This window comes from Trichomycterus rosablanca, chromosome 12 (genome assembly GCF_030014385.1).
Source record: "Trichomycterus rosablanca isolate fTriRos1 chromosome 12, fTriRos1.hap1, whole genome shotgun sequence".
Classification (NCBI taxonomy): domain Eukaryota; kingdom Metazoa; phylum Chordata; class Actinopteri; order Siluriformes; family Trichomycteridae; genus Trichomycterus; species Trichomycterus rosablanca.
Window position 1 is genome coordinate 32,792,038 of NC_085999.1, and position 18,221 is coordinate 32,810,258.

Genomic DNA, 18,221 nt, shown 5'->3' on the forward strand with positions numbered 1-18,221 from the left:
ACTCAAACCCGCATCACGCTCGGACACGCACCGTGGATTGGTCCTCCTCTTAACCGAGCTGTGACCCTGCAACTGGGATATAACCCAGCAAAACAGTACAAGCAGGGCAGACTGGATGCTTCACAGGACACAGGGAACTATTCGGGGAGCACAATATGGTAGGCGGAGGTGCAGAACCCATCCTGATGCTGCAGAATTTTGCTCCTGTATTCTTTATGTCACAATTACACTTTTGTTCCTGATCCAGGTCTGACTACACCCTGAGTTTGGTATGTTTGGTCAGGATGCAGTCCTGGGTACTTAAATAAAAACAAAGATCTGAAATTTGCTTCAGATGCGTGTGGATGTGAGACCCACTGTGTGTAAAAATGATCCACATTTAAGACTGAGAATCAAGTATCATGATTTGATAAATTAATCATGTGTCTTTCATTTTTATAACAGTGATCAGAGGATAATCACAGACCATAATAATAATAATAATAATAATAATAATAATAATAAAAGGTGTTCTGAGCACCTAGGTGGCACGACAGGACAATCTGCTAGCACACCAGTGCTGGGATTCTGTATTTCCCAAGTTTGGGTGCCCCCTAGCAGGCATAATTGGCAATGCCTGCAGCAGACAAAATTGGCCAATAAAATCTGCTGGGTGGAAAAAAAACAGAACTAAAAGTGGGTGCGGTCTTCACTGCTGTGTTAGTAGCCTGAGGCGCCTGTACAGAAAAAGGAGGAGCATGAAGATCAGTGTGTGATCAGTGCCTTAGGCGTGAATTCACTGAATGTGTGGGCGAATAAGAAGGGGTTAGGACTGCTTGCGCGTCGGAGGGAGGCAAAAATACCCTCCTCAGACATGACTGGAGTGTCCAGCAGCAGAAGACGAATTGGCTACGACTAAATTGGGAGAAAAGGAGAAAAAATAGAAAAAAAGGTGTTCTGGTGGTGCACCGGCCTATTAAGCTAGTCCATAATTATGCTATTGACTGGCCGGGCATCTACGCAGACGGGATTGGCTATGCCTGAGCATGGAAGGGCCAAAGTCTTGCAATGTTTTGGCATCCTGTCTAGGCTAAAGCTGATATTTATTTATTATTTATTTTAATTTTATTTTATTTAACCAGGAAAATTAATCTCACTGAGATTTACAATCTCATTTGCAGGAGAGTCCTGGCCAAGATAAGCAGCAACATAGTACATAGTGCATATAACATGATGTTCTTTTTCTCCCTTATTAAACATAAGATTCATTGCACGATTGACATGCTTAAACTGTTGCAGATTTGATTCAGGGTTTGAGAGGACTGTGTGTAAGGCCCTTGCCTGAACATGTCTAGAACTTTCCGGGGTCTGGACTCAAACAAAATGTAAAAGCTACTTTACTATCATGCATCGATAAGAAACACTGTAATACGAAATAAAGGCTGTACTACAAGATGACAAATAAAAAAACCACAAAAGGGACAGTGGTAGCCTAGTGAGTAGAGCTTTGGGCTATTAACTGAATGGTTGAGAGTTCGAATCCCAGCTGTGCCATGCAGCCACTGTTGGGCCCTTGAGCAAGGCCCATAACCCTCTCTGCTCCAGGCACGCCGTATCATGGCTGACCCTGCGCTCTGACCCCAGCTTCCAAACAAGCTGGGAAATGTGAAGGAAGAACTTTTGTACATATGTAATATGTACAACTGTACAGCTGTATATATTATGACAAATAGCGGCATTCTATTCTATTCTATTTTATTTTAAAAAGAATTCATGTGTTGATCAGGCATGCAAATGTGATCCCTGTGTGAGTGTGTGTGTGTGTGTGTATGTGTGCTGATGTGCAGAGACACTTTAGCAAGAATTTAGCAGCTTTTGTAATTAAGCTTTAAATAATTATAATTACATAACACTCAACCCTGATTAAGGGCAAACACACACACACACACACACACACACACACACACACACATCCCGCTGCACGCATACACACACCTCACCCTGATTAGGCTTAACAGTTGCATGGCAGTGAAAGCATGTGTAATGGATGTGTGATCACAACCCCAGAGTACCATGGGAAATTTCAAAGCCAAATGAGCTCAGATGAACATCAGCAAAAGTGAAATGAATCATCATTATAACCCCCCGTACAGACACAAACCAGTCGATAATTATACACATAATTAATGTTGCTATACATTAAAGTTCAAAAGGGCCATCTAGTCATAGGATTTTCAATATTTCTACTACTGTTCTTTTTGTGACTACTACAACTCCTTCATCCAAAGAGGTAAAAGTTTCATTTTTATAACAAACAACAATTTTTTTTAACAAAATTAAGTTCACATAAATATAAATATACACAAGCACACCTCATACAGCAAACCTAACATGTTTCCATATGACCTTTAATCTTTTTTAAATCAATTAGCTGTGAACCTGGTACAGTGTTGTTTGTAAGCCAGGCCTTCTTATCCAGCATCAGTACCTGAAATCACAAATCCTCTTTAAACTCAATGTCCACAGCTACAAAACAGGGGGGTGTTTCTATTTCATGGAATTGGTTTTCAAATGGGATGGCTAACTATGATCAGGTGTTTATATATTTTATTTATTTATTTTATTACCTTTAAATGTTTGTTAATTAACATGTTATCTGAAAACTTTGCAGGTTTCTTTTATAATTCTAATGCTAATTAAGAACTGAGAGGAGAATAGATGGTTTTTCCACAGCGGTGTTCTATTATTGTATCCCCACAGCTGCAGACTGCAGATACTCCAGAGGTGACCCATCCTGATATACAGCATATCTGTAATGTTCTAGTGATCATTAAAAAGTTTTCTCTTACTTCTTAATCTCCAGAGCTTTAGCATCTCTAGTGAGAGAAATGACCCTCTACCATGTTATTCAGGTCCTTCCACACTGCTGTATTCATTAGAGGTCAGAAGTACTGAAATCTTTACCTCCCGTATTGATCTATTTTAAAAGCTGCAGTGTCTGTAGGGTTGCTACAGTAGGGTGATGTTCTCTAGAGAAGCAAGATCTCCAGTGTAGTGGAATCTTTAAAGCTTAAGTGTCTTCAGTGTGTTATTACATTTAGAGCTGTTTTTCAGAGCTGCATTGTCTCCATGACTTCCCTATTTAAAGAGCTGCTCAATCAGCAAGTGTGCAGCATCTCTAGAGATGCAGTTAATCCAGATACATGTCTTACCTCCAGATTTAAAAAAAATACCCTATGCATTTACTTTTTCTGCTCTTATCCAGAGTGACTTACAGAAGAGCTTTCACAGTAAACATTTGCTACTCTAGTTTAAGTAAACAACAGTCCAAGAACACAAATCTGCTGAAACTCTGTTAGCTCTAGGTTTCCATTTTTAATAAATAAGAAATAAATAAGAGCATTAGCAAGTACATGTTAGTTCTTAGCTTAAGTGTTTAGTGGTGATGAAGGTTTTTAATTGTTTTTTTGAAGACAGCGAGAAACTCTAGTTTCTAGGGCGCTAGTACAGAGAAGAACCTTGATGCCTGTTTTCCTTGAGTTCTGGGTGGAGAATCAAGGCGAGCGAGACTAGTGGCACTACTGAGCTCTCTGAGATAGTTTGGAGCTGGTCCATCTTTGGCTTTGTAGGCGAGCATCATTGTTTTAAAATGAATGTGTGCAGCTACTGAAAGCCAGTGAAGAGAATGCAGCAGTGGGGTGATGCGGCAGCTTTTAGGTTGGTTGAAAACTAGGCACCGTATGCATTTAGAGCATTAGCACCTCTAGTAATCCTCCAGAGATGAAGTGCACTATATGGCCAAAAGTATTCAGACACCTTACAATGAGCTTGTTGGACACCCAATTCTAAAAAAGTAGGTATTACTATGGTGGCAGCACTACCAATGACAGACTTTACTCTTTTGAAAAGGTTTCAAAAGAGTCAAAAGAACAGTTGTGAAGTCAGATGCCCTTGTTGAACAAGACGGTCTTGCTGTATAGCTTCTCCACACCAAACTTGTCAAACCATGTCTTATAGACCTTGCTTTGTGGAACAGTCACACGTAAAGGGAAATGACCTTTCCCAAACGGTTGCCACATATTTGGGGGCTTATATTCAATTTTACATAATTGACTTCATACATCTGTTAGGAATGGGTGTGAATTATCTGAACTGAGTAATTAGGAGGGGTGTCCTAATACTTTTGTCCATATACTGTATTTGCAGAGGTGTAGAATGTTCACAGCTAAAGAATCATCAGTGTAGCTTTCCCTCCAGTTTGCTACATTATATCTTCAAAGCCGCTTCATCTCCGAAGTTACTTCTAGCACTCGTGTTTAAACCAAAGTGCCTCTGTTCTATTCTCTGTTTCCATGGTGACTCAGTAGCGTGGGCACAGGTGGGCATAGGTGTGTGCGGCAGAGAAAGGCTTGGCATCGCCCTTGGCACACCTCCACAGGCCCCTCTCGCGCACGAACATCCGTATCCTTGCACAGCATCCAGTCCCAATCTGCTGTTGGCATGGACACCACACAGGTGGCCATGGAAACCGTGTAATCTGAAATAGCTTTCACGCGGAAAAATGTGCAAGTACGTCGGCGCGAGGGTTTGCGAGTGCTGCTTTGATGAATCTGTGCCCATGTAAAGCTCAGAGACGAGCAATTAGACTTCTAACACTTAGTGTGGCAGAGACTAAAGCGGTGTTGGTGTTGATAAGTGGCTCTACAGTTCTGCTAATTAGTTACAAATCAATGTTCAAGTCTTTATTACTGAAGTCCTCTTAGCTTGGTCCTTTCTTCCCAGTAGCCTGGCATGTGCATGTACCATGTAGATTTTTTTAGAGGGAAAAATATCTAAGCGAATCACTAAAAACCTCTAAAAAAGAGAATTTAATATATACAGTGAGAGGAAACAAGTATGCAATTACTTCTGATGTTCTTTAATATATTCTATTGCATGTTTCCACTTCAAATGTGTACAGAGACGGTGTCTTGATCATCTACTTCAAAATATGAACAAAGGTATGAATTTCTTATAGGAGATTTTTTAAAAATGAAAATAATCCCTGTATTACCGTAATAAGATGGGCTGTACATCCCTACTGAGGCACCAGGTGTAGCCTGGTTTAAAAACTAAACAATTTTGTGGCTAAAAAGCCACAAACAAAAAGGGTAACAGTAAAACAAAAAGTGATCCAATGTAAAAAAAAGCAAAGTAACAAATGAAAGACAAAAACATGTACGGCAGAGTGAACAGAAAAAAGGAACGAGCAGAAATAGTCACAGTATGGAAAACTGGTCATAGCAGCTGTAACAACCCAGTTCTCAGAAAAAAAGAGAAAAGAAAGCAAACTCAGAAGACACCAGGGACGGCAGCGCCCGAGCAGCATGTCACCCTACCAATTGGCACAGCGTGCACCCAGCACGGGTCCAAATGTGGGGCCTGATCTGGAAAAGGATCGTCACACTGTGTCCGAGACAACTTGCTCATCCAGAGCTGTTTCCTCGTGACTCCTGAAAAGTGCTGTGACCCCAGCTGAGCTCTCAGGAAGATAAAGTGCTTTTCTTATTAATAAATGCTACAATATACCAGATACACTAGTGAAGAATTTAAAATGCCAGAAACCAAATCAGGGCATTTCAGCATAACAACACAAAACATAAAGTAAAGGCTGGTTTATAGAAAAGGAGGGAGAGGGGCTTGGAAGGACCAGCCTGGTCTTTTATCTTTTGACTTCAATCCTATTGAAAATAAAAGAGGATTTTAAAAATGTGACTCAAAGTTTGGGAAATTAAAGCCATATTGCCAAGAGAAATGAGCCAAAACTGAATGACACATTAGTTCATAATTTGTTGTGTCTGAACACGTTGAATTTTAAGTGGTGGAATACTGAAATAGCTTCTCCTCACTGTATTTGCTGGACCGATCACAACATAAAAAATCACCAAGGTGTCACATGTAATGGAAGAATATTTGTTGTTATTGTCTGTTAACTATTATGGATGGCTCATTGTGTGTCTGAGTGAAGGACTGTGTGAGGAGACTGTGTGTGTATATAATTTGATAGCGGTTGACAACTCAATCATACTCAGTCATCTCTGTTCCCATTTATCTACCCTAATAATATCAGTGCTCTGCTCAAGCACACGCACGCGCACACACACACACACACCATGTGCAAACCCAGGAGTGTGCAGAGGTGATATCTTTATCTTCCTCGTGAGATTTTAATTAGATTCTGTCCATGATAGACTTTCTTTCAGATGAGACTATGCCAGAGATGAGTGTGTGTATGTGTGTGTGTGTGTGTGTGTGTGTGTGCGTGTGTGTGCATTTTTGTGCTGACTGAGACCTCATGTTGTCATTCATATGAGGAAATTTCATGTTAATTTTGAATGGTTTAAAAAACTACCTTGCTTGCACACACACACACACACACACACACACACCATGTGCAAACCCAGGAGTGTGCAGAGGTGATATCTTTATCTTCCTTGTGAGATTTTAATTCGATTCTGTCCATGATAGACTTTCTTTCAGATGAGACTATGCCAGCGTGTGTGTGTGTGTGTGTGTGTGTGTTTGTGTGTGTGTATTTTTGTGCTGACTGAGACCTCACATTGTCATTCATATCAAGAAATTTCATGTTAATTTTGAATGGTTTAAAAAACTACCTTGCTTGCACAATTGTACACACACACACACACACACACACAAAGCCTGAAGGACTAAAATCATGTTTGCAGTAATAGATTGTCAGGACGTAGTCAAAAACAAGAAAGCCATTCTGAGACTCTGTGCTGCACGTCTCTCAGGCTAAAGGCCATCAAACTCCACCAGAGAACTGATGTAGCATGAGAAGCAGACAGAAGAGCAATTACTGTAACCATGCTGCTGTTGAAAATGGTCAGAGTCTGGAAGTGAGTCCTATCAAGCACTCAGAGGGACTCCCACTGACAAATAACATTTGTGCACAGCTCGACCGGTGAGATTTCTGAACTTTTTTTAAATGAAAAAGAAAAAAAGCTTCAGCTAATTGTAGTCAGAACTGAACCTTCTGTTCTGTTACTGTAAAAACGCTGCAGTGATGCAACCGTTCCGTCTCACAGCGGTAAACTGTTCTTGTGGCAGGAAGACGATCAGACTACAGTGGGCGTGCATGTCTGAAGCACTGCTGATCATGTGAACACCTGACCTGTTGATTATTGCTGCTAATCGCAGACCATCTGTGTGATTACAAGCAGAGAAAGCACTGAAGCATGAACGTACATGGTTTCTGGCTGTGGAGAAGCTAATCCCCTGCATGTTCATTAGTGTTTCAAATTTATCAGTATGGTAAATGGTCCACAAAAAGGCCGATGATTAAAGCTCATTCTCTGATGTTGAAAGATTAGCTGGATTTGGGGAGGGGGCGGGACTTGGGGTTGGGTGTGTGGATTTTATATATATACATTTTATGCATTTTTCTCCAATTTATCTCCCAATTTAGCGCAGTCAATTTGTCCCCCACTGCTGGGGATCCCTGATTTTTTGCAGTTGAGGTGGGTATATTGTTGCTCACGACCCATGTGCAGCCCTTAACAGTACACTTTTCCACCCATGCATTCTGCACAGGAGCCTCTATCCGCCAATCACGGTCCTTACACAGCGTTTGAAGACCCCACCCACATATTCCAGTCATCCCTCCCTGCAGGCACTGGCAATTATGCCCGCTAGATGACACCCAGCCGACCGGTGGCAACGCCGAGTTGTATTGACTGTACTTGTTCAGTACAAAAGAGCATTTTTTGAGACCAGGCACTGCTGTTTGAATATGAAGGCCTGCCTCACATCAGATGTTCTAATTCATCTCATAGGAGTTCGTCCCGGTTAAATTAAGAAATTTGGCGTTCCTCCATCTCATCAGACTATGTGTTTATTTCATGCTGGAACAGAAAAGACTTTCCCCAAACTGTTATTGAAAGCATATACTTTATTTTATTTACTTTTTGCTTTTTAACTTTCTAACCTTGATTTTGTTCTTCCTGTACTTACTGCTTGAGTGTATAAACTTGATATCACTTTTTAACCGTGTTTTTACTTTCTAACCCTGATTTTCTAACTTTTTTATGTTGATGAATAACATTATTTATTCACTTTCTAGCTTGGCAAACCTGGCTTTTTAATTTTCTAACCAGGCTTCCTCACTTTCTTACCTGGCTTTTGTGTCTTTTATTCTGCATTGTAACTTTTTCCATCTCATTTTATCACAGATTTCTGAATTTTTAACCTTGTTTTGCAATTTTTTTACTTTTCTCTGGCTAACTTTCTACCATTGCATTTGTTATTTCTAACATTGCTTTTTGACTTGCTAAACTGGCTTTCTTCACTTTCTAATTCTGATATTTGAATTTATAACCTTGCTTTTACTGTCCTGCTTTTCTAACCTAATTTTAAAACATTTAAATGAATCAATAAATGTTATAAAGTTTGTTTTGAAGTCATTCCAATTGGCCTGACGGCATGTCCCTAAACTTGTGGAAGGAAACTGGAGCACTGGATGGAAACCCATGTAGACACAAAGAGAAGGACCATAAGAAGGACCATACCCAATGCTACCCACTGCACAACCATATCACTGCAATTGTATTAGCTAAACAAAAAACAGCTTATGTTATTCTAATAGACTCAGATATTCTTGAGGTGAGGCTCTGATGTCTAACTCACTCAGTTAACAGACATTAAAGATTAAATGGATGTAATACTGAGAAACATTGTTTGATTCTTTATAAACATTATTTTCATTAAAAAAAGCTAAAGCTAAAGCTTCATCATCATGAGCTGAGAGGCTGCCGGACAAAAAAGGCAGTCTAAGCTTCTGCTTGATACAGATGATCTTGGAAACTGAAGGTGACAGTTTGTGTTTTCTTTCTGACCTGCTTTATGCACAGTGTCTTTAAGCTCATGACTGTGTCACCAGCGTTCCAGCAGCGTATTGTTTATGGCAGAACTTTCTTATAGTGGATCTTGGATTAGATCTGACAGTTTGAACATATTTCCTCTCAGCGTAATGTAACAGTTTGGGTTTCTTTCCAAACTTAAAAAACAGACCACTGTATTAAGTACTTTTTAATGGATAGAGCCAAACTAGCTCTAATGTCTTTCCTTTACTTTATTAAAGTTGTAATTTATATGATTTTCACTCAGATATGTTTATGTAAGTATTATTTTTGGTTACTTCACCCACCTTTGTTTTGCCCTTTAAGAAAGTTACATATTCTACATACAGCAAACTGTTGCTTATATAATACAAGGCGCTCCCTGTGAGGGCACTGATCCTTATCCTGGCTTCCATTGGCATCACTGACTGCAGCACTAAATTAAGACACTAAAACACCAGCAGACAGACTGAACTGTACGTCCCAGTATATTTTCTAACCTTTATACACTCTGCTACCCACTTCCTATTCCGCTTCAATAATCAGCAGATGATTAAATATCCAGAGCTGACTGCTCATGCTAGACTAAAATGATAACTGTGATTATTTCTCTGATGGATGTGATTGTGGAGAACAGGGATTACACATTTGACTACAAAATTCACTGCACAGAATAAGACTAATATGGACGACGTGAATGGCTGTGATTTATCAGAACACTCAACAGGAACATCTGCCGCTGGTCACTGGACTCCCAGCTCGCTCATCAGAGGTCTCTGTGGTTTGTTCTACAGCTCATTTGCTGAGTAATGTTGGCATGATTAATTCTGAAGCAGTGAACATGCTACAAATGGAACGCACCGCGTGCTGCCGTACACGATTAGCGAACCGAGCTCGACCAGTTACTATTCAATTAATTGTGCAGGTCGTACTGGCATGAATTGAATTTTAATGGAAGACAAATATAAGGCTGCTCTGTATGTCTTTAGTAGGCATGTGCATGTGTCTGCATAAGCATGAGTGTGTGTGCATGTGTGTGTGAGAGAGAGAGAGAGAGAGAGAGAGAGAGAGAGAGAGAGAAAGCAGCTGGAAGGTCACAGAAATAATAGAAGTTAAGTGTGTGTGCATGTGAGTGTAGTAAAGTGGGTCTGCTAGGCTGTCACTGCTCTATAATGAAGTGCTTTATCACCACAGTTAACATTATGAAGACACAGCACCCTGAAATCGCTTTATTAAACAGCCTCGAGAGGGGCGAGGCACGGGCGTATTAAATACATACATTAATCTGTTCAATTTCATTCTCACCCATTCTCATCTGAGACAGACAATAGGGTTCTAACCATTCTCTTCTATCTGCAGGCTATACTTAGGTGTCTGAAGAATGTTTCAAATGTCAGGCAGCATATGAACTCACATGACCTTAAATACACCCACAAAGCCAAGTCTGGTGCTACATTGTTAGCCCTGTTCCAATAAATCATAGAGTTATTGCTATGAAAATAGTCTGAAATGGAAACAGTCGACACAGATGGATTTTGTTTATATCGAACTACTTGAAGAAAAACTGTAATGCATAAATACATTACATCAAAACTATCAACTACAAACAAGCCAAAAAAATTAGTCAATACGTTCAGTGTCTGTATTAAACAGGGTAAGTCAACTGTACTCTTTAGACTACCTCTTCACTGATAAATCATGGGCATCCTAATTTATCATGTAAGACTGTCTGGCTATTGGGGAATGAGTCAAAGATTTTCTACCTAAAAGTAAAAATGTGTCATCATTGGTCTAGAGATCCCCTGCTTTTTTCTCACAGGCATTAATCAGCCTATTCAGATATTAAAACACCCTAAAATGACTGTGTTCAGTTAAACAAAGGGTTTAAAACCTTCACTTTATCAGCTGCACCACCAAACAACAACAATACGGTGATTAAATTCATAAGAATATTATATGACTTTCCACATACAAGCTCTATGCTCCAAACAGTATCTTCTTTACTCTACACATGCACTAGAACACAATATATTATCTAGAACGCACTGCTAATACAGACTGGCAGAAAGTAATCACATGTAAATACTTGTTCAGATTTGTAGTGAAATAGTAACATGACATGTTTGACATCACATTATTCTATTTTTTTTTTGGAAGCAGATCACAATCGCAAACAGTGTCTGGATGTCACGGCACCTCAGTGCGTAGCACTGTCGCCTCACAGCAAGAAGGTCCTGGGTGTGATTCCCAGGTTGGGAAGTCCGGGTCCTTTCTATGTGGAGTTTGCATGTTCTCCCTGTGTCTGCGTGGGTTTCCTCCGGGAGCTCCGGTTTCCTCCCACAGCATAAAGACATGCAAGTGAGGTAAATTAGAGATACCAAATTGTCCATGACTGTGTTTGGCATTAAAACTTGAACTAATGAACCTTGTGTAATGAGTAACTACCGTTTCTGTCATGAATGTAACCAAAGTGAGTAAAACATGATGTTAAAATCCTAATAAAATAAATAAATAAAACACAAAGTGCGGTCCAGAAATGCTGTCAATGTAATTTAGCATTGTAATGTCATAAATATGAGCTGATATGAATTTGCTGGAAAAGTTTCTTTTGCTGATGACTTTTATCAATCTATCATCAAAAAACTGAAGGTTCTATTTGCTTACTGCAAGAAAATAGCTAACAGTGGCTAAACCGCCAGCTGAACACATGGAATGGCATACACAGTTTGTGAAGAAGAGCTGTAGTGTTATTTAGACTGCAAAAGTTTCATTGCCACTGATACAGACATAAATACAGTCAAGGCACAATACACTCTATGTACGTTTATAATTAATTATGCTAGTTTTTTTATTAACAGGTCCCAACTCAAACATTGTGTTTATATACACTGATCAGACATAACATTAAAACCACCTCCTTGTTTCTACACTCACTGTCCTTTAGTCAGCTCCACTTACCATATAGAAGCACTTTATAGTTCTACAAGAGTGATCCATCCACAATGATCCACCACCCAAATAATACCTGCTCTGTGGTGGCCCTGTGGAGGTCCTTACCATTGAAGATCAGGGTGAAAGCAGGCTAAAAAAGTATGTAGATAAATAAATGGACTACAGTCAGTAATTGTATAACTACAACGTGCTTCTATATGGGAAGTGGAGCTGATAAAATGCACAGTGTGTGTAGAAACCAGGAGGTGGTTTTAATGTTATGGCTGATCAGTGTAAATATCAGTAATAAACAGTTAGCTGTGGTGTTTATGTGTGTTTATCTCACAATTACAACAGGGCAGCATGAGCAGAACCATAATCAATTTCCAGGAACATACTAAAAATATTCAGATCAAATGTACACACACAGACACGTTACCTGTCACACTCAGGTGGGTGGTGCGGCGCACCAAGAAGCCTGCAAAGGGTATCTCACAGGTGTAGTTCCCAATATCCTCCTCCGTCACCTCCTGAATGGATAACGTGTCTCCAGATTGCAGTATACTTGTCCTCCACTGCCACTCACTGCATTCCTGTTACCCAAAGAGAGAGAAACTAAAGTCAACCTACCAACCACAGAGAGAAGAAGAACAGCCTGGAGGCGAACATACTGCATACTCTACCTTGTACCATGTGATCTGTGGCATTTGGCCAGACTGGACATAGTCCTGAATATCAGGGCAGGAGATGTCCTTGCTCTTGCCCAGTTCGGCCTTTTCTGTGTAGCGAAGTTTGGAGTTATAACAGGCCGCTGTGTCATTATCAGCCACCAGCAGAGTCATGGACACCTTCATGCAGAACGTCGAGTTCCTGTTACATCCAGAGAGAAACAGACTTCATACTCTACACTGCTCAGATACACACTGCTCACATACGGCTCACTCTGAGATTTTCACTGAATGAAAACATGATGGTTTAGTCAGTGTGATAACTAGGACCGAATCTGCAGTTGAGACTTTCTCACTTTACTCTAAAGTCATTTCCTTTCTGCATCCAGCACAAGAAAGACTTTACATTTTTTAATGGTTCTGTCCAGACCTTACTGGGTTGAGAGAGGAGAGCGGAACAGTGGTGAACAGTGGTGATACTACAGTTGTGGGTGATACACAATTCCATGGTCCTTGGGACGTGTGTTTGATTTATATGCTTTGATACTTTTGTCTTTTTAACAATTTGAAAGGCATGCAGTGTTTCAGCACCCTCTCCAGGGGGTATTTCTGCATCGTACCCAGTGTTTTCTGATGTTGCTGGCTCCACCATGACCCTGATTATGAACAAGAAATTACTGAACATAAATAAATAAATAAATAAATTAAATGATTTTTTGGGAAACATTTATGTATGTTACTTTGTTGCTGTAGTTTTTATTTTAATATTTCTTGTAATTATTAACATTTTTCTTTCTACATTTACAAATAATAAAATCGATACTTTTCATTCCTTAATATTCAAAAGAGATAAATTACTTTGGAATTAAAGCAGCTGATTTTTTCATAGTTAAACAGTCAGAATTTATTACTGAGCATCATCAAGCACCAAATCTGATTCATTTTACAAACGTGGGTGAAGTATTTGTCTGTTTTGTATCAGATAAAAAATGATCAATCTTTCCTGTGGCATTAAAAGTGTACTAGACTGAGGCGCTCAGGTGGTGCAGAGGTCTAACGCATTAGCCCACTACTGCTGACATCTTGAGCCTTCAAGTTCAAATCTTGCTGTGCTATTAACCTGGCTAGGCATCCAACAGATACATTTGATCAGGCCTGAGGGAGAAAGGTCAGTGGGGTTCCTTATTGCTGCTGCAAATGGCACCTCTGCTGTCTGGATGAGGCGCCTGCACAAAAAATCACAGTGTGTCTCACTGTGTGTGATACAGCCTTTTGCGAGACTCTACTCCACCTCTAGCAGGTGAAAAGAAGTGGCCAGCGACTGCATGTGTCAGAGGCGGCACGTGATAATCGGCAGCTCTTCTCGGTCAGGGTAAAAATAGTGCAAGCAGAAGAGGAATTACAAATAGGGGATTGGAAATGACTAGATTTGGAGAAAAGGGGACAAACACGATTTTTGCTTCAACTTTTACCAGATTATTTTGTTTACTCGAGTGAGACATTTCTGTCCTTCTGCCATTAGTGCTGATGAATGACTTCTCAGCTCATTAGCCATGTTAGCACTGTGACCAATCTGTTGCTTTATCGTTGGACATTGTGTTTTTGTTTTTAACAGTTTTAAGTTCTAGGAACCTCTCAGGTGTTCTTACTTCACTCCACTGCTGTACTGCTGTACTACTCACGTGCAGGCAGGTGACTGATTATACAAACCAGCTGCAAAACAGACTGAAGAAACATTGCTTGAGCAGTCGCTTCCAAACTTGTTTTTCCCCCATAAAAAATGTCTTATTCACTGAGAGTGATGCTCGTTTATTAGTGCGTTGTGTCAGAAAAAAGGAAAAAGCAACTGTTCTCAGGGGATTGTATGATGTGATTAGACTGTTCATTAAAAATACTTAACTGACAAATGTATAGGAACATAAAAGCACCTTTAAAATTCACTGATAGAACAATCATAATTACTTGTGTACACAGATTTGGGATGAAGTAATAATATACAGAGTTACTCCCACTTGATGCAACATTTACATTATTTAGATATTAGGGCAGCATGGTGGCTCGGTGGGTAGCACTGTCGCCTCACAAATGGAACTACATTTCTTTTTTTTGTGTTTGAGTTTTTTCTCTTTTATCTTCCAATGTAGTCATTTCCAATTCCCGACTGTAAATCTGCTGCCGCTTGCACAACCCCCAATCTGCAACTGCTTCTTATCACCTGCCAGTATTGGGTTCCAACACAGAGCTGTATCGCATATGGTAAGCCACACTAAGCGCTATGTGCCTTCCCCAGATTAGCCCTGAAGATCACATATCAGAAAAGCAGCGAGAAGAGACCCTGTACGACCTTCCCTCTGTCAATCACAGGCAGTTGTGTTTGTCTGAATGCCCATACAGGCCAGTGGCTCTACTGAGAGTCCAACTTGTGACACTGCACCACCCGAGTTCTAATGAAGAAGAACGCTGAGACCAAATTCAGGTATTTTAAACAATGTTGTGTTTTCTTCACTTCATTCTCTTTTTCACTGCGAAAAATCAATAAAACACTTGAGGGAGTAAGTTATCGCAAATAGCATTATGGCTGTGATTTGGTCCCCAGGATGAGCCTGGGATGAGTATCAGACCTCTGATTGTGGTGAACATCACCTCTGCTTCATCTCTTCTTTTATTATAAAAGGAGGGTTTGTTGGACTGTAAGTTCTATTTATTACATTTCTAATAATATATGAGTCTACAGTACACATCAGTACAGAACAACACTGCATGTGATACAGTAAAGTACTCTCATGTCTGGGGTTGTTTGTTCCTTGTTTCTTTTATACAAGCAAACTGTCACACACTCAGATGCACACAAACACACACAGACACACACACACACACACACACACACACACACATATCCAACCATGTACACACACACTTACCCAAACACACAATTACATTTGTGGCATTTAACAAATACTTTTATCTAAAGCGACATACAAATATGACCAAATACAATACAAACAATTGAGAGTTAAGGGCCTTGTTTAGGGGCCCAAAAGTGGCAACTTGGAGATAGAGGTGCTAAAACTGGCAACCTTCTGATTACAAGACCAGTACCTTAACCACTAAGTTACCACTGCCCTACCTACACATGCATTCTAAATCATTCACGCACACCCAACCACACACACAACCTCATATGTACACAAGATCACACACACAACCTCTCATGCACACAAGAACACACACACACAACCTCTCATGCACACCAGATCACACACACACACACACACACAACCTCTCACGCACACAAAAACACACACACACACACACAACCTCTCATGCACACAAGAACACACACACACACAACCTCTCATGCACACAAGAACACACACACACACACACACACACACACACACAACCTCTCATGCACACAAGAACACACACACACACAACCTCTCATGCACACAAAAACACACACACACACACACACACACACAACCTCTCATGCACACCAGATCACACACACACACACACACACACACACACAACCTCTCATGCACACAAAAACACACACACACACACACACACACACACACACACACACAAACTCTCATGCACACCAGATCACACACACACACACACACACAACCTCTCATGCACACAAAAACACACACACACACACACACACACACACACAACCTCTCATGCACACCAGATCACACACACACACACACACACAACCTCTCATGCACACAAAAACACACACACACACACACACACACACAAACTCTCATGCACACCAGATCACACACACACACACAACCTCTCATGCACACAAAAACACACACACACACAACCTCTCATGCACACAAAAACACACACACACACACACACACACACAACCTCTCATGCACACCAGATCACACACACACACACACACACACAACCTCTCATGCACACAAAAACACACACACACACAACCTCTCATGCACACAAAAACACACACACACACACAAACACACACACAACCTCTCATGCACACAAGAAAACACACACACAAACACACACAACCTCTCATGCACACAAGAACACACACACACACACACACACACACAACCTCTCATGCACACAAGAACACACACACACAACCTCTCATGCACACAAGAACACACACACACAAACTCTCATGCACACAAGAACACACACACACACACACAAACTCTCATGCACACAAGAACACACACACACACACACACACAAACTCTCATGCACACAAGAACACACACACACACACACACACACACACACACACAAACTCTCATGCACACAAGAACACACACACACACAACCTCTCATGCACACAAGAACACACACACACACACACACACACACACACAAACTCTCATGCACACAAGAACACACACACACACAACCTCTCATGCACACAAGAACACACACACACAACCTCTCATGCACACAAGAACACACACACACACACACAACCTCTCATGCACACAAGAACACACACACACACACACACACAACCTCTCATGCACACAAGAACACACACACACACACACACACACACACAACCTCTCATGCACACAAGAACACACACACACAAACTCTCATGCACACAAGAACACACACACACACACACAAACTCTCATGCACACAAGAACACACACACACACAAACTCTCATGCACACAAGAACACACACACACACAACCTCTCATGCACACAAGAACACACACACACACAACCTCTCATGCACACAAGAACACACACACACACACACAACCTCTCATGCACACAAGAACACACACACACACAACCTCTCATGCACACAAGAACACACACACACACACACAACCTCTCATGCACACAAGAACACACACACACACACAACCTCTCATGCACACAAGAACACACACACACACACACACAACCTCTCATGCACACAAGAACACACACACACAAACTCTCATGCACACAAGAACACACACACACACACACACACACACACACACACAACCTCTCATGCACACAAGAACACACACACACACACAAACTCTCATGCACACAAGAACACACACACACACACACACACACACACACAAACTCTCATGCACACAAGAACACACACACACACAACCTCTCATGCACACAAGAACACACACACACACACACACACACACACAACCTCTCATGCACACAAGAACACACACACACACACACACACACAACCTCTCATGCACACAAGAACACACACACACACAAACTCTCATGCACACAAGAACACACACACACACACACACAACCTCTCATGCACACAAGAACACACACACACACACACACACAACCTCTCATGCACACAAGAACACACACACACACACAACCTCTCATGCACACAAGAACACACACACACACACACACAACCTCTCATGCACACAAGAACACACACACACACACACACACAACCTCTCATGCACACAAGAACACACACACACACACGCAAACTCTCATGCACACAAGAACACACACACACACACAAACTCTCATGCACACAAGAACACACACACACACACACACTCTCATGCACACCAGATCACACACACACACAAACTCTCATGCACACCAGATCACACACACACACACACACACACAAACTCTCATGCACACAAGAACACACACACACTCTCATGCACACCAGATCACACACACACACACACTGAAATCTCTACACTGGCTTCCGGTTA

The 18,221-nt window shown here is 41.0% G+C and overlaps 1 protein-coding gene across 1 annotated transcript in view; it reads right to left on the minus strand.

Annotated features, from left to right (window-relative positions):
• Nucleotides 1–18,221, minus strand: part of il1rapl1a (interleukin 1 receptor accessory protein-like 1a) — a 147,034-nt gene that overhangs the window by 39,708 nt on the left and 89,105 nt on the right. The window contains exons 4-5 of the mRNA XM_063005967.1: nucleotides 12,491–12,677; nucleotides 12,247–12,400 (exon numbers count right to left, since the gene is read on the minus strand). Coding sequence (XP_062862037.1) covers nucleotides 12,247–12,400; nucleotides 12,491–12,677 — 341 coding nt within the window. The remainder of the gene's footprint in view (nucleotides 1–12,246; nucleotides 12,401–12,490; nucleotides 12,678–18,221) is intronic.